Below are 22612 nucleotides of genomic sequence, written 5' to 3'. Positions count from 1 at the left end.
TTTTCATGTATTCAAACTTTAATTGGCGTACACGATAACTCAAAAAGTTATTTACCGATCTTCCTGAAATTTTGCACACATCTTTTTTATGACATTACTTTCTATGTGAATACAAGTTTTCGAAAATTTTTCGAAAAAATTATTTTTTCAAAGCAAAAGTAGTAGGCAAATTTGCCTTAAAATTCATTTTTTTTAACATTTTATTCCGCGATTTTTTTTATTCTATTTGTTTTTAATTCATATAGAAATTATGACGTTAATAAACCAAAAACTTTTGGTTTTTTGTATTCAGGTCACTGACGCCGTTGCTACAATGCCCGCGGATTGAGAAGCCCGGCTGCGACCTTCTTGGAAGAATTGAGTGTACATCCGCCATTTTAAATGATTAAAAAACAAAAAAATTATATTATTTTAATATATAAATAACCCGTATGCCAATTTTGAATAAACTACAATATATTGACTTCTTAATTTTAAATAATTTTAATGAAAATCAGGGAAAATATGGCCGTTTACAGGTGTCTGTCCCCTTAAAATCATTTCAGAGCAGGAGAATAATCCTATCTTTATCTTTCATTTTCGACTTAATCCGTGGGGCTGTTGACTGTGCGATGCTTCTTGAGAGATTTTTCTTTAATATTTCGGCCAGAACTCTGCGTAGGTCGGAGTTCTTCTATGTTGGTCTTGCAAAGTCCTATTTCTAGCTTCATAATTGAGTTTAATAAAATCTCTAAATTTGTTCAGATAGAGTTTTCATTTTCAAAAGATCACCTATTAAAAACTTTGCATTTATATTATAAATAGTTTAATTGTACTTTCTTTTTTCTATTGCCTATTGACCTTAAAATATATCCACTTAGCCTATAAGAATCTATTATATTCATTGGCTTAATAAATCATAGGTGGGCACTTTGCAGTAACAGTAAGAATGCAGTAAATATAATATTTTACTGATATTGCAATTTAATTTTCATTACCAGTAAACGTTTACTGATTACTGAAAAAAATTTGCATTACCAGTACACTTTTACTGATTACTGAAAAAAATTTGCATTACCAGTACACTTTTACTGATTACTGAAAAAAATTGCAGTAAAAATATTTTTTTACTGATTACTGAAAAAAATTGCAGTAAAAATATTTTTTTACTGATTACTGAAAAAAATTTGCAGTAAAAATATTTTTTTACTGATTACTGAAAAAATTGCAGTAAAAATATTTTTTTACTGATTACTGAAAAAAATTTGCAGTAAAAATATTTTTTTACTGATTACTGAAAAAATTGCAGTAAAATTACTGTTAATATAATTTTATTTGCTATTAGCATTAGCCTTTCTTAACACAAGCATTTCAAAATTTGCATCGCTGAGTTTTTGCCTTCTAGACTGATTTACAATTCCAGCGAATGAAAACAACCGTTCTACAGGTGCAGATGACGGTAATGGGGTATTATATTTTAAAAATACGTTTTTAATAGCCTGATATTTATTTAGGCAACTTGTTGTTTCTTCTCGTTCGGCCAGGTATAATAGCGTTTCTTGCAGATAATTTTCCGAGTCAGTGGAACCACATTGTATGCTAATATCTATTTAAGTAAATATATGCATAAAACAAATATTTAATTGAAAACCAAGTGTAAACAGTTTACCATTACTTTCATCCCCGAAGTCAAAAAATGTTTTTTGAGGTGGTTGAGGTAGAATACGAGTTTTGGCACAGGCTACTTTTCCATACTTGACCACATAAGTGTTGAACATTTTTTTAACTTCCTCTTCTGTTTGCGTTTTAGCTGTTTCTAAAAGAGCTTTCACAAATCGCAACTTAATGTCAGGGACAGAAATAGCGGCAATAACAGCATCCCAAGCGTCAGGCTGAATCAGGAAGTACTTTTCAAATCTTTTAAGCAAAGCTTCATGCACTTTTTTTGCTACTTTCGGTTAAATACTTCAAACTTTTAGGCTCCACGACAGTTACAGTTATGGGGTTATTATTTTGTTATTTAGGAAAATAAGAGAAACCAAAAAAAAAGAAAGAATTATTGAGTACATAAATGATTGAATCTCGTGATGAGAGTGTATTACATTTTGACTTCCCATAAACAGTAAATATTATACTGATAATGCAAATCAAATTATATTATCAGTAATTTTACTGCAATTTTTTCAGTAATCAGTAAAAAAATATTTGTACTGCAATTTTTTCAGTAATCAGTAAAAAAATATTTTTACTGCAAATTTTTTTCAGTAATCAGTAAAAAAATATTTTTACTGCAAATTTTTTTCAGTAATCAGTAAAAAAATATTTTTACTGCAATTTTTTCAGTAATCAGTAAAAAAATATTTTTACTGCAAATTGTTTTCAGTAATCAGTAAAAAAATATTTTTACTGCAATTTTTTTCAGTAATCAGTAAAAAAATATTTTTACTGCAATTTTTTTTTAGTAATCAGTAAAAAAATATTTTTACTGCAATTTTTTTCAGTAATCAGTAAAAGTGTACTGGTAATGCAAATTTTTTTCAGTAATCAGTAACATTTTACTGCTTACTGCTATTTGTAATGCAGTAAATTTATAATGCAGTGTGCCCACCTATGTAATAAATAAATAAAAATAATCTCTCGGCAGATAGAAGCATAAGGCAGATGTTTTTGCAAATCCATTAAAGATTTGTTTTTTAGTTTTTTCTTCAACTTTTTCTTTTTTTCAATAAGAATGTAAAACGCTGATTTGTTCAAAACCTCAAAACTTTAAGCCGCAGTTTATATACTTATATTTACATATATAATTGGCGCTTACATTTAAAATTTAGAAAGAAATGAAGAGCGTAGCTCTTAAAATGAAGGTTTTGCAGAATAAAATTTAAAAACAAAACAATTTCTCAGTCGTAACTCTTTATAAATATGTATTAAATAGTCAGTAGGAATTTTGTTTTATAGAGTTAAATAAATAAATAAAAAATCCGCTTGAAATCTACTTCTATGACGTCAAAGTGCCTACTTCAATAAAAATGTGATCCGGCCACACAAACATTCACACGGCTGTAGGAAAAACCGAAAGAAAAATGAAGCGATTTCCAATTTTCGATGGCAAAAATTGTTTATGGCAAAAATTACGTAGACGACAGCAACAATAACAACACTAAGGACAACGGCAGTAAAATCACAATAAAAGTTCCCCTACCAACAAATTGTTATTTAAATTAAATCAAAACTCTGACGCGCCGCCCACACTCTTCTATGAGAAGTGCATTCGAGAGCTCTTGACCGCCAAAACAGCAGCATTTTTTGTGCGGTTTCGTTTTATTTTTCCCAACGCCGCACGTAAAGCAACTCAATCTAATTTGATTAAAATCAAAAATGTCTGAAAGTTTGCGTGGTGTGAGCTAAAAAACCCAAAAATAAGCCTAGAGAAAAGTGGGCGAGTTTAAGTGTTCACTTGCTAGTAACGCTTTAATTTAATTTTAAATTTGAGACTTCAGCGTCATGGCCCAAAGGTCGGCTATAAAAATAAGCGCATATCAAAGAAATAAATGAACAAATTGGCCGCTGAAACGCCAATGAAGTTGATTGTGGAGTGGTGTATTTTTAAACGTTTTTCGTTTTTATTTTCATACTCCTCTCAGCAGCTCTCCGCCACCTTCACTCCTACTCAGTACCTCTATTTCGGACTCCTTTGCGTTGGTCTTCAAAAATTGAAAAATAAATTTTATTTATGCAATACTTTGTGCAGCATCCCACTTGTTCCTTTGCTATAAATATTCCTCGCCATGCTTTTTAACGGCAATTGTTTTTGCCAGCGGCGTTCTTCATCTAATTTTATGTTTTTCATTTTTTTATGATTGGCCGGTTGTTTGAACGCTTACTCTGCTTGAGAGCTGTTCATTCTCTGTGAATGGCTGTAAGCAATTTTTCATTTTTGTTTCATAGAAATATTAAGTTGTCAAGACAAACACAAATAATATTAACAAAAAATTCACATAAAATGAAGAAGAATTAAAATAATTTAATTTAATTTTAAATAAGAATAAAACAAATAAGATTTAAAAAAATAAGAATAAAAAATAGAAATAAAAAAAAATATTTTTTATTATAGTATATCTTTACGATATTTGTAATTTGTCAGCACTCAAAAAATATGGAAACCAAATCAAGAAGACTTAAAATAATTTATAAAAAAATCAATAAGTATAAAAAAAATTATTTCTTTTTATAACTCTTTACGATATTTGTAATTTGTCAGCACTCAAAAAATATAGAAACCATATTTCCTATCTTTTCGCTCATATATTTTTACATTAGTGCGGAAGGAATGCCATTTTTTAACTTGAAGTCGCACCCTTCATCGATGACATGTCTTCGATGATGTCTTGCATGGGTGTTTGTGATAATTTTGAGTCATAATTATGATGACATATTTTTTCCTGCATCGATGACACATAAGTGACATGTCATCAGTGTTGTCTTTCATATATTTTTTGGAAAAAATGTTCCAAAATAGTTTAGATTTAAAACACATTTTTTATAACTTCAAGTCTCAGTACTCACTTTTTCTACCTTTGATGACACTTCCATGACATGTCTTTGGGGTAGTCTTACATGTTTGTTTCACATTAATAATGAAAATATGACGTATTGACTTCAAGCCTTACTGCCAACTTTCCCCCTCATCGATGACATGTCTTCGATGATGTCTTGCATTTGTTTTTGTAATAATTTGTAATGAGACATAAGTGACATGTCTTCGATGATGTCTTGCATGGGTGAATTTTTTCAAAAATAGCTATTCAAATATTTAAAACAAATGTTTCCATATAAAAATGATTCTTAATTCTTTTATGTTGTTTTTGCATGGCCTCTATGCTGCTTTTATACAATTTGTAATATTTTCTTAAATACGTAAAGCGACATTTTTCAACTACTCAGCTTAAAGTCTATCTAGCACCTTTTTTTAATAAATTGTTTTTTTTTATTTTTTTCGTGTTTCCACATTAGTTCACCAAAAAGTTGGAAGATGAAATTTATTTTCTAGATTGCTTCAGAAAGCCGCAATCATTTTTTTCTCCTTTGGTTTTAATTTTGGCGACTTGACGAGCAAACCTGCAAGATTTCTCAAATTATTTAGATGGTTTTTTTGAACAAATTTTTTAGACTCAAATATGTAAAAACTTAATTTTCACACATCGATGTTGTCTTGAGTATTCTTTCAGGCTGTACAGTACTGGAAATACTCGTTTTCTATTTTCAGATAAACTTAAAAATTCAGTATTTTTTATCACTGACACCACTTTGATTTGATTTTTAGAATTCATCTAAATTTTCATTAATCTGCCAAAGTACAGGAAACCACATTTTTCAACCATTGGTTATGAGCTTTCAATTTTGTCTTCTTCAATATTTGCGATATTTGTTTTTTTTTCTTTTTAAAAAATTCAATTAAAACTTCATTAATCTACAGATCTATTAAAGTATTTTCATAACCTCCAAATTTCATGCCACTCAAAATAGCCTAAATAGTCCAAACAAAACGAAAAGTCTATTAATTTTTTTCATCTCATTCAGCTGCGCATAAGAATTCTTTTAAATTTGGTTTCTTCCATTCATCCTTCTTAAAACCAGTCGTGAATGGAAAAGAGGAGATTGCATTCTGATTGATTAGTAAAATTTATATGAATGTCTTTCCCCACACTTCATAGCATCCAACTTCTTCTTAGTTAAAATAACTGTAAGTTATTTGAAATTCACTTAACTACACACATGCAATAAAAAGCGGGCCGCACTCTATTAACCTCCATCTACTCACACTTAGACACACGCGCTACTACTTAACCACATTAACCCTTAAAATACTCCACTACCAACGCCACCCCACGCATGTCTCACTGAAAGTAACCTCGAACTCGCACATGTGCATGGAATTTATTGCCTTCATTGTCATACAACGACAGCGGTAATAATTCAAAAGGAAAGAAAAATCATAGCATATTTGCAGGCGTGTGGTTGGAGGTCAGCTGCCGCGCGCAACAAATCAAAAACACTTAAGCTTTATTGTTATTAGGAATACTTTCCAGCAACACTTTCTTTCTGCTACATTTGTTGTTTTTTTATTTCGAATTGACTCGGATGAACACTTTTCTTTCGCTTCAATTGCAGTTGGTGGATATCAAAGACAGCGTTGAAGCCAGCAAGTTTAGCTTGTCGTGTGTATCATCGTGTCAGTTGCGGTGTCAATGCTGTGAATTTATGGCCGCAACCATGGATTCCAATGCAGCAATATCAACAATGCTTAGTCTGTTGCGAGTAGCTTTCGGTGGCTGTTTAAATACTTGAGAAGTATATCGTTAATTTCTTACACACTAAATATATTTTTAGTTGTAGAAGCTCAAATAATAATAATGCAATAAGTAATATTATTCAATTGTTGGTATAGATCCACTCGTTTACGTTACTACACTAAACAAATACTTCATTGTCAACTTTCGTGAAATCTCTCCATACATACAATGCAGGTAATCCATCAACAACGCGCGCGGAGTTTTGGTTTGCAGTAATCAAAAAAGATAATTCTAGGGGATATAAATCATAAAAAAAACGATTTTGATGCATTCGTGACCTATCGAAGACATGTCACCGATGATGTCTTGTGTATTATTTCGCAAGTATTTCCATAGAAAACTACTTTTAACAAAAAAATGTTTATGAAGAATTTAGAATTTTGCTCCTCAAGCCACATTCATATTTTAGAACAACGTTCATTTATAATACCTGTACTATATAATATAATATTATATAATATTTTAAACAACATCATTCCCACAAATGAGAGGAGGAGCTCGGACAAACACCCAAAAACAGTGTACGTGCCAATTATATATACATATATATTAAATATAATATTTATTTGTCAAAGAAATTAAACGATTTTGATGTATCGGTGACCTATCGAAGACATGTCACTCATGATGTCTTGTGTGCTATTTCGCAAGTATTTCTATGAAAACTTCTTTTAACACAAGAAAAAATTCTGAAGAATTTAGAATTTTGTTCCACAAACAATAATACATTCATATTTTGAAACAGCGTTCATTTATAATATAATATTGTATAATATTTATTTGTCACAGAAATTACCGTTTGCATGTATGGAGTACTGGTATCATCCTTCATTTTTCGAAATTTAAACCTGCAGTTCCCGCATCCTAAACATTAAATGTTGAGTGGCACTTTGAATGTTGTTGTTTTATGTTGTAATGTATTCCCTGCAAATACAAAATATATGGAAATATTGCATTCCCTGAAGCAAAAGCTTTTCACAAACATAAAAAACAAATTTTACTCGCAACTGCCACATACTACGTGAAGTTTCAATTACTCAACATAAAAATATAGCAAAATTAATCAAATTTAAAAAATATGCGTTGAAATCCAAGAAAAAATTATCAACGTAATATTAACTTGCGCCAAACACTAGTCATTTGCCAACATGTTTTAAGAATATTTACAATATAAAATTTGCTGCTGCATGCAGTGGCAGCAATGCGCTTGGCAGGAGCCAGCGACCAGCTGCTACGTACACACTTACATACCTACGTCAAATCAGCGCTTACGCATTCATCAAGCCGTAAATTACTGGCACTTGAAAGTTATGATGCAGCAAAGTGGCTGTGGCAGCCACAAGACCAACTTCAGCATTACCATGACAGCTAAAGCGCTGCCGCAACAACTGGCTACTTTCGCAAAGCAACTATGAGTTGTGTAGCTGTGGTAGGGGCAGCAGCAGCGCTTGGGATAATTTTTAGCCACTACAAACGCACACGACGTAAGAGTTTTGTGTGTAAGTATATGTTATATTTTGTTTTTTTGTTGTGCTGAAAAATAACAGTAAAAGCGGGTGGAACAAAAAATTGAAAAGCACTACATTGAAAAAAAGTTTTCGTGCATTTGGAAACATCGGTGACACATTGATGACATGTCGCCGATGTTGTCTTGCAGATTATTTCGCAAGCATTTAGGTTTAAAACTATTTATAAGTATTGAAAATATTTTACGGATATGTCTTGCATGTTGTACTGCCTGCTTTAAAGAAAGATTTTGCTAAGAAATTTTTTTTGAAATAATCTTAATAACGTTATAAATATATTTTTTTTTGCTGAAAAATAACAGCCTTTGGAAGCATCGGTGACACATTTATGACATGTCACTTATGTTGACTGGTATGTTATCTCGCATGCATTTAGTTTTAAAACTATTGTATTTTTAAGTATTTAAAGTTTTCGTGCATTTGGAAACATCGGTGACACATTGATGACATGCCACCGATGGTGCCTTGCATGTTATTTCGCAAACATTTAGTTTGAAAACTATTTTAAGTATTAAAATATTTTACGGGTGTGTCTTGCATGCTGTACTCCCTACTTTGCAAAAAAATTTTTTTTGAAGCAATCCCTTACTTTCGAGTGCAGTAAATACACTGGCACATCTGGATGGCTATTTTGCAAGACTCCTACAAGGTAATATCACAAGACACACCTCAAATCAGTGAAAACGCGCTGCCAAAACATCTAATAAAGCCTACATCCACCAATTACAGAAACTTATAAATTGTAAAAATATTTTGGGAAAAATTGAATACATGCACATTTTCAAAATATTATATAATTAAAGTTTCCTACAGAGTGCTTTGTAAATTATTAAGCATACATTTTTTCTTCCCCATCTTTCCCAACCTCTTATTCATACTTTGTGCGTATGTGTGTTTGTGTGTTTGTATATACACATAATCCACTCGACCGCAAAAGGGCAAACGCAGCACTAATATCTAACGAAGAAGCACAAGAAGTACAAGTCTCACTAACCTCAACCGCCAAATAGGGTAAGATGTTGTATACCGACAAGTAGACAAAAACGCATGAATGTGGGTGCATTTTCTGAAGTATCACTTGAGCCAGGCAATTTCCATTATATTAAATCAAAAACAAACAGCAGCGAAGCACTCACAGGCTCGCTCTCAAACACACACTAACTGATTACGAAACAACAACAATGACAATAACTGTGTCGAGCAAAAAAATAATAATAGAAGCAAACACAAAGTCATGAGCAGGACAAAATTTTCACCAAAAATGTACTGCAAATAATTTATTGATACAAGAGTGCGCTGGTTGGTTCATTTATAGTAGCATTGAATGTGCATACACGCATACATTTACATGAGTAGTTGCATACATATGGACGTACATGCGTACATTTCATAAAGCGCAAAAAATATTTATTTGCTGACAATGTGAAATTTATTAATGTGGCAGTAGTTGTTTTAAGTTATTTTTTTTTATATAACACATATGTACATACATTTATGTGTATAAATACATTGCAAAAAGGATATAAGGCAATTTCTATATAATTCTGTTTTGCAAACTGTGTGGAAACTGATGAACTGAATGTTATTGCTTTAGTGTTTTTAGTTTAATAAATAATGGCGCGAGCAAGTGAATTTATTAAATTGTAACTGTTATTAATGCTTGAATTGTTGTTGCTTCATTAAATGAGTTTTATAAAAAACTAAACCAAATAAAACCATAATCTATCAATGTTCTCTTGCAACAAATTTTTTGTGATAATAAAAAGCGGTATCCTTCCCCATAAATAATGTTGTATACCTAAAAAGTGTAAAATGCACAAAATTAAGCTTTTCAGTCATCGATGACTTATTGGTGACATGTATTTTATGTTGTTTTGTATGGTGTTTTCGCTGTTCTATTGAATAAATAGCTGTTTTTATTTCAAAGACATTTTGTGGACTTGTCTTGCATGAGGTCATGCATGCGAGTTTAGATTAAATTGGAAGCAAGATCAATTTTTTTATTTTGATGTGCAATCGCTTGAATTTTTTAATTGGGTTTTATGAATAAGTTAAACAAAGATCTTTAGCTTGAGACAAGGGCGTAAGGTAACAATATTCATATGTATCTACACATAAAACTATTTTTTCTTTGCTTGTAACTAGTACCACATACCCAGAATTAAATAAAATGCTAAAAATTAAGGTTTCGAGGCATCGACGACATGGTGATATGGTGTTTTTATTGTTCTGTAGCATAAATAGATGTTTTGGCTTCAAAGACATTTAGTAGACATGCCCTGCATGAGGCCATGTATTGAATTGGAGTCAAAATAATTTTTTTTGTATTTTGGTATCGCTTGAATTTTTTTAATTCTGTTTTGAAGCATCGATGACTTATTGGTGGCATGTCTTTTATGCTGTCTTGTATGGTGTTTTCGCTATTCTATTGAATAAATAGCTGTTTTAGCATTAAAGACATTCAGTAGATATGTCTTGCATAAGGTCATTGCATGCGAGTTTTGACAAAATTGTAGTCAAGGATAATTTTTTACACTTACCCAGAAACAAATAAAATACTTAATACTAAGGTTTCGAGGCATCGACGACGTATTGGTGACATGTCTTTTATGTTGTATTGTACGGTGTTTTCGCTGTCCTATTGAATAAATAGCTGTTTTGACATCAAAGACATTCGGTAGACATGTCTTGCATGAGGTCATTGCATGCGCGTTTAGACTAAATTGTAGTCAAGGTAAATTTTTTGCCATTAGCCAGAAACAAATAAAATGCTTTAAACTAAGGTTTTGAGGCATCGATGACTTATTAAAGACATGTCTTTGATTTTGTCTTGTATGCTATTGTTGTTGTTTTTTCGAATAAATACATGTTTCGAGCGAACACTGTCATTATTATATGGTACCTAAAATTCTTGAAATTGGAGTTTTGAGACATCAATGACTAATTGAGGACATGTCACCGACATTGTCTTATGTAGTATTTTCGCTACTTTACACATAAATACTCATGAATACCTAAAAAAATGTAAAGATATTTTGGGGGCATGTCTTGCATGAGGTCATGCATGCAATTTTAGATGAATTTATGGTTAAAATACATTCCTGCAGTAAAATATGTAAATAAATCTTACACTTTCTGTTGAAAAGTTCAAAGAAAACTATGTAGCTTTTAGGTATACATGTTCATATGTATGGGTATAAGTATATATGTGAGTAGTACTTTTTTACAGAAAAAAGTTTATCTGAAAATAATATACAATTTAACAAAACATTCCGTGTTTCGAGAATTTTATAAATTACATTTTAAAGTCACAGAAATATATTTATCAGCTGCCTATTTTTCTTAAAATATAATCACCTAATTTGCGTTTAAAGCTCATATGGAAATTATCATTCAATTATTTGATAACCAAGTTACGAATTTTTGATTTTTTTTCACACTGTGCTCGCCTCCTTTTCGAAATTCTTTAGCCACTTATAAGAAGTGTAGCGAATTTTTGCATACTCGAGCCTGAAGCCGCGCCAGCTACTCAGCTGAATAAGTATTCACTCAAGTGCTCGTAAGCAGTAAAATTGTGACGAATTGCTGTAGCCTAGAAGTGGCAATTTTCGGTAGAGCTATGCACTTGGCAGTCCTGTTCCGAAATTAATATTCATTTCTATCAATTTTTGTTTTTTCTTTATCTGACACGACGGTGACAACTAGCCACAATTTGCAGACGTCAAAGTGTCTCATAAGCCACCCCACCTCCGAAACAATGAACTACTAGCGTAGTTCGAAAGAAAAAGTAACTAAGGTCACACAGCAACCAAAAATCTATGCGGGATAAATGAATAAAAAAACTACAAAAAAAGTAAGAAACAGCTCAAGTGCACCCAACTTAACTCAACTCAACTGAGTGTATGCACTCTGAGTACTTGTAAGTGGATGGCTTGTCATCGAAAAGATAGTAGCATCTACGGAGTTGCACTTAAATTGCGCCACTCAGCCAAGCGCGTTTGATTATGATTGTGGCCACTTTGGTTTGAGCGAATTGTCGCCTGGGGCTATTATCATTTCTAGTGGAACTTCTTCATGGCAAATGCTGAGCTGACAACATTTGACTATCATCTTTACTTTGCACATTTTGATTATTATTATCATTTTTATTGTTATTATTATTGTTTCTGTTGTTGCATTAGGTTTCCTGCGCACTTTTACGAAGTTTGTGTTTTTCTAAGTCTTGCAGTCTTGTTTGATCTCAAAACACTTTGGTGATAGTTTATTTGGATATTTCTCCTTTTTTCATTTTCTGTTTCATTGTAGTGGGAACAGCCATCTCCCGCCGTCTGTCGCTTGAAATATCTCACTGTTGGCTTCACATTCCCTCTTTTTATCTTCTTTTTATTGTGCCCAGAAAACATGTGGTCTGACTCTTTTCTTTCAACCACACGCTTTATCTCACTGTTGCCCTTCAGCAATTTACTTTTCCTCTTGTCCGAATTTTCTTATTATTTTCTTGGTAACGTCTGGATTTATCGAAAATTTTTAAATGCCCCCAAGTTATAGCCGTCTCAAATGTGGTAATATGATGTCCAGCACTCTTCTGCGCCAGCTATGATAAGCAATCAAAAAAAAGACAAATACTTGCATGCATTGCATTTTAAAGAAAAAGGACTTCTTTTCAAAACAGCGATTTTTAACTTTTTATTTCCTTTCAAAACATAATACTTCTTAAATGCTGTGCCAAAATTTCAAGGCAATGAGAGAAATACTTACGCAGATATGTGACTTTAAGTGAATTAGTCTAGTTAGGCAGCTTTGGCACAAAGGAAACTTTAAACGACTTTTATAGATTTCTTTCAAAACAGCAATTTTTAGCTTTTTATTTGCTTTCAAAGCATAATAATTCTTAAGCACTGTGCCAAATTTTAAGGCAATCAGAGAAATACTTACGGAGATGTATGACGTTACGTGAATTATTCTAGTTAGGCAGCTTGGAACGTGCGTTTGCTGGCCTGCTAGCTTCCATAAGAAGAAACAGGATAATTTTTTGTTGAAGCAGGAAGATTAAGCATATAATTTTTAAACCGTTATTCCGTGGTATTTTGTTTGATTTTCGAACAATTTGCTTTGAATAATTGCCTAAGGGGTTCAGACAAAAGATCTGGCGTAGTTTGGTGGAAATAGTATAAGTGGCATTCATACTGCAATATCATTCAACATCAATTAGATTTGTTTTTCTCATTTGCATAGTGCATTTTTTAATGTGCATGTATGTGTATTGCTTAAATAGTTTGTTTCCTAAGTTCTAAATTCTAAATTTTACCATAGTCTCACATCCACTAGCGAACGAGTGCAACTAAGCGATACCCGAATGATAAACTATAAAATTGTACAAATAAATCTAAAGTGATTTGTATTTGTCACAGATTTGGAAAGCGCAACACATTTGGTCGGACAAATAAACAAAACAGTAAAGCAAAGATAAACACACTCAACCCCATATAAATGAATAAAGTATTGTAGAGTAAGAGTTTAAGGCTACGCACAAAGGAAGAGGTACACGGAGAACTAACAATGGCAGAATCCTTAAGCTTGATTTTGAGGAAATCTGATTTGTAAGAAAAATTTGCTTCGAACAGGTTGCAAACAATGTTGACCCATTGAGGACATGTCTTCAATGTTGTCTTGTGTGGTGGTTTTCTTGAATTAGCATTCACATATGTATTTAAGCATGGGTGACATTTCGCAAGACATGTCTTGCAAGGTGTCTTGCATTGTCTTTTTGATAGATTTATGATGATTGAATGAAATCAATTTGAAATTTCAATTTTAAGGAAAACTATTTTCAACGGAAATTACAAAAAAATATATATTATTGTACAATAAATGTGTAAAAATTGAATAAAACGTATTTTTCTTTTTCCAAGTGATTTTCCGCACAGTCCAGCTAACAAGCAGCGCTGGTCTGCTAAGCACAAACTCTTCAAAGTGCCAAATGCCAAAAAGTACAATAAAGACAGCAGCGCTGTAACAAATGAAACGACAACCTAAACAACAACAACTACAACAATAGCAAATAAAATGATGTCAAGCAACTTCTATGCAACGATTTATTTGCAACACTTTTACTGACATTGCCAACAGTCAGCATACCACAGCGCCAACAAAGCCGCTGCTACTAAAAGATTTGCCGTCACCGCTGTTAGCTGGAACTATTTTACGACATTGAAAACATTATTTTTGTTTGCTTTCATTTTTATTTTTAATTTTTGTTTTTTTTTTTACTTTTTTGTTGTTTTCTGTTATTTCATCTTTCCGCTCTTTATATTTTGCAACAAAACGTAATTTCCTTGCCATATCAAGAATTTTCTACAACAACTGATGTCCTCATATTATTTTACTACTGCCGCTGTTGCGATGTGAGCTTTGAAAAATGTCATTCACTTTTGTTTCCTTGCACTGTTGGTTTTTTTATATATTTGCGCTTTTCTGCTCTTTCATTCTAAATTTTCATTTCGGTAGTAGTGATGAAGCGGAAATGAGTGCTAATTCATTACTCATGGAGCACAAAGTATTTGCATCCTTAGATGTATGTATGTATGTATATGGTAGTGTAGATTCGTAAACAATTTAAAAATTGGGCACAGCTGCAAATGCTGACGTGCAGGGATATTTTCAGTCACTGTCCAAGAATTACTTGCAAAAATCTAAGGATAACTCATATTTTGCATGAAATGTAAAAGGCAAATGGAAATGAAATGAAATGTAATGTAGTGAAATGATTTGTGCTTAAGAATTTAAGGGAAAAACAGTTCTGAGAGAAAGCAATACCAGCGTTCAGTACGGCAGAGGTCACTCATACGCACCGTTGCATCCAAAGGAAAGCAAATTTTGCGGTATGAACAATAAGTACTGCTGTCCTGTGCTTTTAAATCTCACTGGAATTTATTGAAATAACAAAGGTCATATTCAGGCATATTCCAGCTCTTTACAAACAAGTAATTTTTTAAATTAAATACTGCAGAGACTGTCACATAGAGCCATTCTCCATTCATATTCCCTCAAAGCAGGGGTGGGTATGGTGCAGCATTTGGAGACAGCGCCTGGTAAATTTCTTCACAGAGGTAGCCACAATCAAAGAAGCAGTCGATTGGTAGCAGTTGATTGTCCAACTACTATCAAGAAAACTAAATATTATATTAGCTCCGACACAGAAGAGGCAATTAAAGCACTAGGCTCGATGTCCGTACGCTTGAAACTAGTCGGAGAATGCCTGATTTACCTTACGTATAAAGCCAAATACTTCAATACAAATTCATTGAGAGGATTAGGGCGCCCTTGAAAGCCTGCGGTCTGCTTCTTGAAAGGCCGACTTCGCATCAACTTAGCGAGCACTGGGATCATACATCAGCATGCAAAGTTGTCATATCCTTCTAGTCCCGAATCGATCGGAGGCGCTCGGCGAAACTTCTAGAATTAACAAATTCTCAACTGTATAATTTTGTGGTTGTTCTTTTGGTACACTGCCCATTAGGCATCTACGCGTTGAGACTTAGTATTAATTCGAATCTTTTCGGCAGTGGCTGAGATTTGGACATATTGGCTCTCACTTTTTTGCTACACTCACGGATTTAGGCGTTGAGATACAAGGATGAAAGATTACCAGTTTCAGCTGATCTACTAAGGTGAAGAACAAAATTGTGCGAGCAATTTCGACTGCCACGTCACCGGGTATTCGGCAGTCGAATTCTGCTTGCTCATTTCATATATATACACACTCGTTGCAGCGTTCGAAGTTCAGATGGCAACGAAGCAACATGAGTGGAGTGTATTAATATGTCCCATATATCACCAACAGCATATCAGTTTTTTCGTAAACAAAAAGCTGTCATGACCCCGGTGACGTCAGCCAATCAGCTGAATATTTCAAATTCTCTGAAAGTTGTTTAACAGCCTTATCTTGGCCATACTTGGTCTCATCAATAGCATGAAGCAGTTCACACAACACAACACGTCCTAAATTGGAAGAGTTCTAATAAATAGATAGATTAGAAGTCCAGAAGGCTCAACCCTAGAAAGCATAGCAGCCTCGGCACTAGGACAAAACTATCCGTGCTGATGGATCGGCCTCCGAGTACGAGCATATTGTCATGCCAAGTCACATGGGCCGCGCTCAAACCCGTTAGCTCACATGAGATAAAATAACCAACAGGACTTAAGTGTGAAAAGAAGAAGTCTGCGCTGCAAATAGTGCTATCGTTTTTTTTTTTAGGTCACAGGCCATAGAGGCTTAAAAGGTAATATAGTTGTAGGTAATTTGTTTAAAGAAGCCACTAAAAACAGGTGATAGTGTTTGCAGCACTTCGTAGTGTGGCTACTCATCCTCAAAGAAGATCTCAAATAAGAAGCGGATCCAAGCGATAACGATGCTCAATTTCGACCGCATGAACATTGCTAACCCAAATTAGCTCCAGAGGGTCATAACTGGTGACGAATCGTGGGTTTATGGTTATGAGGTGGAAACCAAAGCTCAATCATCTCAATGGAAGCTGCCGCACGAACCAAGACTGAAAAAAGCGCGCCAAGTTCGGTCGAATGTAAAAGTTTTGCTTACCGTTTTCTTCGATTGCAAGGGCGTGGTGCATCATGAGTTCTTGCCACAGGGTAAAACGGTCAATAAAAAATATTGCCTGCAAGTTATGCGCAATTTGAGTGAAGCAATCCCTCAAAAACGCCCGGATTTTCGGAAGAACAAAAATTGGCTCTTTCATCACGATAACGCCACTGCTCACACATCGTTGCTTGTGAGCAACTCTTTGGCCAAAAACAACACACTAATGATGCCACATCCACCGTATTCCCCAAATCTGGCCCCCTGTGACTTTTTCTTGTTCCCGAAGCTGAACAGACCCATGAAAGGACGACGCTATGCTACGATTGACGAGATAAAGACGGCATCGAAGATGAACAAGATAAAAAAATGATTTTTTGAAGTGCTTCAAAGATTGGAGAAAACGTTGGCGCAAGTGCATAATACCGCATCACTTTGAAGGGGACAAAATAGATATTAATGAATAAATAAATAATTTTTGAAAAATCACAAAATTCGCTATACTTTTTGAACACACCTCGTACGTGTATTTATAGCACTGTTTCGCAGACGAGCCGCTATTGTAGCACCTACTGAAAGCACCACCATCCTGTCATAAAAATCAATAAAGGCAGTGTCGATGGCCAATAAAGGCAAAGACGATCGACAGGCATTTTTTCAACCAACTGCGGCTTGTCAAGAGCTTTTAGGTTAGTCAAAAGCTTAAGCTAGTTTAGCATGAGCCGGCAACTTTAGATAATTTTTCACTCGTCTGTGTTTCCTTCCGGGTCATAGCTTTTACTATATTCCACTTTGTTTCATATGCTACATTTTTTACGCAATTCGCCATCCCATTACTTGGCTCTGTTTATTCATTTCGTTGCAGTTTTATGGAAATATTTTTTAAGATATTAAAAAAAAACTTTTTTTCAATTCAGTAGTTAACACTTCCTTTCGAAAGCGCATTTCGTTGATTTGCCGAAGCGCTCTAAGCCTTCGCCAACATTTTGTTGCATGCAACAATGCCACTACATCCCAAAATTATTGCACAAACAAATATCCTGCAATTTCTGTGTAACTCAAATGCCTGCAAATCCCTTTTATGCATATGCCAATGCATATCAAGAACTCAGGCCAAAATGTGCTTGACGGGGTGCCGTCGACGTCAGAAATTATTTGCCGTGAATTGCGGCAAATACACGCTAAGTCTGACAGCGAAATGTGCGCGAAATTTATGATTACTTTAGCTGCTATTTGCGCTGCTATCGCCATTGTGCTGTGTTGGTAGTTGTTGTTGGCAGGTATTACCGCGTAAACGCATCCGTCCGCCCAGGAAAATCCGGACATGTGGCGCGAGAAAAATGCCAAAGAGCTTGAAAAGCAGGGAAATACAATAAAAATGCACAAATGCATTTTACAGCGCTATTGTTGTGCAATTGTTGTTGCTGGATTTGTTATTGCAGCTGTAATTGTAGCAACTATTAAATCACTTGCGTGCGTGTGTGTGTATGTGTGCTTGAGTGTGCATATGTGGCACGATAATGCTCAAGCTAGACATTGTTGGCAAGGCAAGCAGAACTAGAAAAATTCAACAACAACAGCTACAACAAGAACAACAAAGCCAGTGAAAATGCTTTGCAAAGCTGCCGTGTTTCCATGTGTGCCAGCGCAATGCAAAAATTGCCTCCAGCGTCGTCGCTACACAAGTAAAAAAGCGCCAAAACAAAAAGTGTGGAGGCGAGGGTGACGGCTCAGTGAGGGACGTAGTAGAAAGATTAAATTGCAGCAGGTGCACGCATGTCCCTTACACCGCGCTTATAATAACACTGAAGTGAAGTGAAAAACGCTGCTTGCTCGCTAACTTTTTGTTTGATCCCCTTACTTTATTGCATACTTCTAGGGGCGCACCAACTGCAACAATTGTAGCAATATTTGCTTTTCGTCCAAAAATAACAACAACATGTACACGCGCACATCTACGTATGTGCACAAATAGCAATCGACTATAGCGTTACGCAGGTGGCGGCGAGCTAACACATTCGTTTGCTGCCAAGCTTTGCAGGTTACGCATACGCCCCGTCAGCCAAAGCGCCTAAGTAAGCGCGCACTACTACATGGCGTATGCGGTGAGATTAATGTGCTAGCTGCAGCTGGCACTTAAAAGGTTAAAAAACTTGCTGAAACATGTTTATAAATGTTCGAATGCTTCTTCTTGATTTTCTCTTTGCTTGCACTTTGATAAAGCAAGCGGAAGAATGTGAACTCAGCTGCGTTATTTTCTAAATATTCAAGAGGGGAGAACTTAAAAAGTAATTGAAGATTTCGAATACAAAGTCGCGCTATTCTTTTAAGGTTTTGCTTTCTTTAAAAAAAACAAACTTTACAAATACGTTTGCTATGCATTTCTCTCTTTAATTTTATTTGTCAAATCGTTATAATTTTAAAACTCTTTTTATAAGTTTTTGGAATACAATTTTTGCTTTTACTTCATAATTTTCATAATTTGGCCTCATTTAAAGGCTCAAATAAAAAATAGTAATAATTTTAACGGGAAAATATTGTTTTCATAAGGCGTTCAGTATTTGAGAACACAACATTTTTGATATATGACAGCTGATAGAGCACAAATTAAAAAATTAGCAGATTTGTTATTGTGATAGATGGCAAAAGGTATGTTAGAGGGTAGAAGACAGAAATAGAAGATAGAATAGTTACCTGAATAACTTGTTTTAGTCATCAGCTGTTAAATGACTAGAATAACAGAATAGTGTCCGAAGAAAATTGCTACTGACAGTTGAAAAACCAAAGATCAGGCAGGGCACAGAAAGTAGATATAAAAGAGAGAATAGTTTGTTGAAATATCTGATTGTAGCTAAAGAAGAATAAAACACTACATGAGAAGAGTAAGGTGCCCAGTCTCTGACGAAAGTGTACATATGACAGAAATAGGGGCATAAAGTAGATAGTGGATACAGAGTAGAAATAGAACTTAGACTAGTCAGTTAAAGCTTCTACTTGCACTTATAGAAGAATAATAGGCTATAGAAGCATTATATGATCAGTATCATTAGATTATGGAACAAGAATCACAAAAATTTGGAACGTCACGTTAATGGCTAAAAGCTGAGAAAATCAGCCTGAGCTCTGAGTTACGCAATGACAAACGGTAGGACAAAGAGGAATTATATGAAAGTTGCTATTGACAGACTACAGAGTGAGAATCACAAAAAATAAAAAGGTATAATTAATAATAAAATAAAACCAAAAAATAAATTAAATTCAAAAATATGATTAGATAATTACAAAAATATTACTTTGGGGTAAAAGAACCCCATTCTTTTTGCGTAAAATTTTTACTCACATGGTTTAAAACTGTTTTATAGTGAATATTTAGCTCCTGGTCTATGCTACGACTACTAATGTACCAGTCGACTTCGATTATGTCTGTGATTTTATAGACACTTTAGACATTATTGCTATTTTATTTAACATCAAAAATGCCTAAACGCAATCGACGAAACCCATAACTCACAACTGAATGGAACAAACAAACAAAACTTCAAATTATTTGGTCGATACTTTACGAGATATCGATCACTACTAAGCTATGAATATCTGTTCCAGCTATGAATAAAGATAAAGTAAGTAGTAGACTCCTGAGACATATCAGCCAGTGCAGAATAATTTACACATTTGAATTGCTACTCACAGCCAATGCATCAAGAATTGTGAGAATAATTTACAGAAATGTTGGAATTTTTAACTGCTTGCTTCTCATAAGCGATTGCCTGCAAATCATAACAATTTTTTGGAAGTTTAGTAGTGATTTCGAAATGGAGAAAAAGAGAGAAAAATGAGGAGCATATGACCGAAGGAAGAAGATAAAATAGCTGAAAAATCTGCCGCAAAGTCTCCCTAAGTAGAGAGTAAGTTTGAAAAATAAACTGATAGTCATGACAGCTGATAAATGACAAATGACAACTGACAACTGACAAATGACAAATAACTAAGAAAGTGAAGAACACATGACAGAAGGCAGAAGATGAAAAAACTAAAAAATCTGCGGCAAAGTCTACCCAAGTAGAGAGTACGTTTGAAAAATAAACAAATGGCAAAAGGCAAATGACAAATGCCAAATGTCAACTGACATAATTAATAAAAACATTTTTCTAATAGCGGTCGCCCCTCGGCAGGCAATGGCAAACCTCCGATTGTATTTCTGCCATGAAAAAGCTCCTCATAAAAATATCTGCCGTTCGGAGTCGGCTTGAAACAGTAGGTCCCTCCATTTGTGGAACAACATCAAGACGCACACCACAAATAGGAGGAGGAGCTCGGCCAAACACCTAACAGAAGTGTACGCGCCAACTATTTATTTTTTTTTTAATTAGAAGTTTGAAATTTGAGTTCATTTGAAAAGTAAACTGACGGATAATGACAGATAACGGATGAGAAATTTCAAATGACAAATTACAAGCGACATATGACAAATGACGAATAGCAGATGACACAAAGCAGAAGAGAAAATCAAAAATTTAGCTTATATCATTGATACTCGATAGCGTAATAACAAGAAACAATAACTTGGTACGATGCATCTAAGCCAAATAACTACTAATGGTTGACAACCCAAAAAATTTATAACTGATAATGATGGCCCTGCTAGCTGACGAATTACAACTGATTAATCACAAGTGACAGATTGTTTAGAAGAGAATATTTACATACGGAGATGTCGAGTATAATTTTAGATATCTAAGAAGTAAAACATTGCACAATTTGTTAAAAAAAAACTGCGGTTTTAAATAACCCATCAACGATGACGACTGATAAGGCATAGTAAATTGACAAGTAGCAGGAGATTACATAGAAATTATGCAATGTAAACTGATTAAGGGGTTAGGGGTTGTTAGAATTTTAAAAAGATTGGATTTCAGAGATTTTTGAAAGTATAATATCTTTAAAATATTGTGTTGAAATGAATCCGTCAAATACTTTTCGAGTTATTCAACAATTAACAAAGGGCGCTCGAGCGCTCCGGAGCGTTGCAAGAAGCTAGCAACAGCTGCAAGCAACCGATAGCAAAACTTTAAATGCGTTTTTCTCAAAACTATGTTTTTTGAACTGGTGATCTCTGTAACTTAAAAACCACTTGGTAGATTTCTATAAAATTTATACTGCTTTTTAAAAACATAAAAAACTCGGGGTCTGATCAAAGGATTCTTTTTTCAAACATTTCGATTTTTTTAAACAATTAATTGTCTTTTTTTTCAAAAATCTGAAAAATATTTCTTGAGGCCGCCATATTGTTAACTTTGTAAAAAAAAAAGCTTCGATTAGACACAAGATTAACTTTTAATTGAACTAATTTCTCTTGTCCGATTGCTTTTAGATGAATCTCCAAGGACTTGTGATGATCACTGCAAGCGACTTCTGGAGAAACGGGCTCCACACAAACAGCGATAACTTTTACAATTATTAATTTTTTTTGTTTTTGAAATTATGCTAAAGTCAAGTCGCAACATGACGTACCGGATTTGATTGAAAAGTAATGAGCCTTCCCGCGCGGAGAGTCTGCCAAGCGATCAACCGAATCGGCTGGTGGGAGAAAATTATCGTTGGATCTTCCCCTTCCACTAGTAACCGGTCCCAGTTCGCTGACAACAGCGGTGCAGTCAACATCGCTCCGCGCGTGAAAGCTGTTTTAAAAGTGTGTTAGGATTTTGCAGTAGCGAAAATGCAGCGATCGTTGGAGCAACGTTACTCGATCAAATTTCGCGTAAAGCTAAACAAAACGAGTACCGAAACCATTGGGCTACTCAAGGAGGCTTAGGGGGACCAATCTCTGTCCAGTGCCCAGGTAAAACGATGGCACAAGTCGTTCAAGGAAGGCCTTCGACGACGCAACAGACGAAGATGTGAACCGGGTTCGTGAATTTTCGAACATTGACCGTCGTGCTAGTCTACGTGAGATCAGTGAAGAGTTAAATTTAACTTATTACAATGTGCGGGAAATCGGGCCCGGAAAACTTGAAATGCGCAAAGTATGTGAACCTCGTCAACAATTGGACCCTTCATCACGACAATGCGCAGGCGCACACCGCCTTACTCTGCTTCCCCACCCTCCCTACAACTCAAACCTGTCCCCTCCGGACTTCTTCTTGTTCCCGCGCCTGAAAAGA

General features: G+C 34.4%; 1 protein-coding gene across 1 annotated transcript in view; it reads right to left on the bottom strand.

Annotated features, from left to right (window-relative positions):
• Positions 1–2093, bottom strand: part of LOC128857705 (uncharacterized) — a 32806-nt gene extending 30713 nt beyond the window's left edge. The window contains exons 1-2 of the mRNA XM_054093449.1: positions 1649–2093; positions 1336–1585 (exon numbers count right to left, since the gene is read on the bottom strand). Coding sequence (XP_053949424.1) covers positions 1336–1585; positions 1649–1757 — 359 coding nt within the window. The 5' untranslated portion in view covers positions 1758–2093. The remainder of the gene's footprint in view (positions 1–1335; positions 1586–1648) is intronic.
• Between the last annotated feature and the right edge of the window lie 20519 nt (positions 2094–22612).

The sequence above is a fragment of the Anastrepha ludens genome, chromosome 3 (assembly GCF_028408465.1).
Source record: "Anastrepha ludens isolate Willacy chromosome 3, idAnaLude1.1, whole genome shotgun sequence".
Classification (NCBI taxonomy): domain Eukaryota; kingdom Metazoa; phylum Arthropoda; class Insecta; order Diptera; family Tephritidae; genus Anastrepha; species Anastrepha ludens.
Note: the sequence above shows the minus strand (reverse complement) of the source record. Positions and strands in the feature narration are given on the sequence as shown.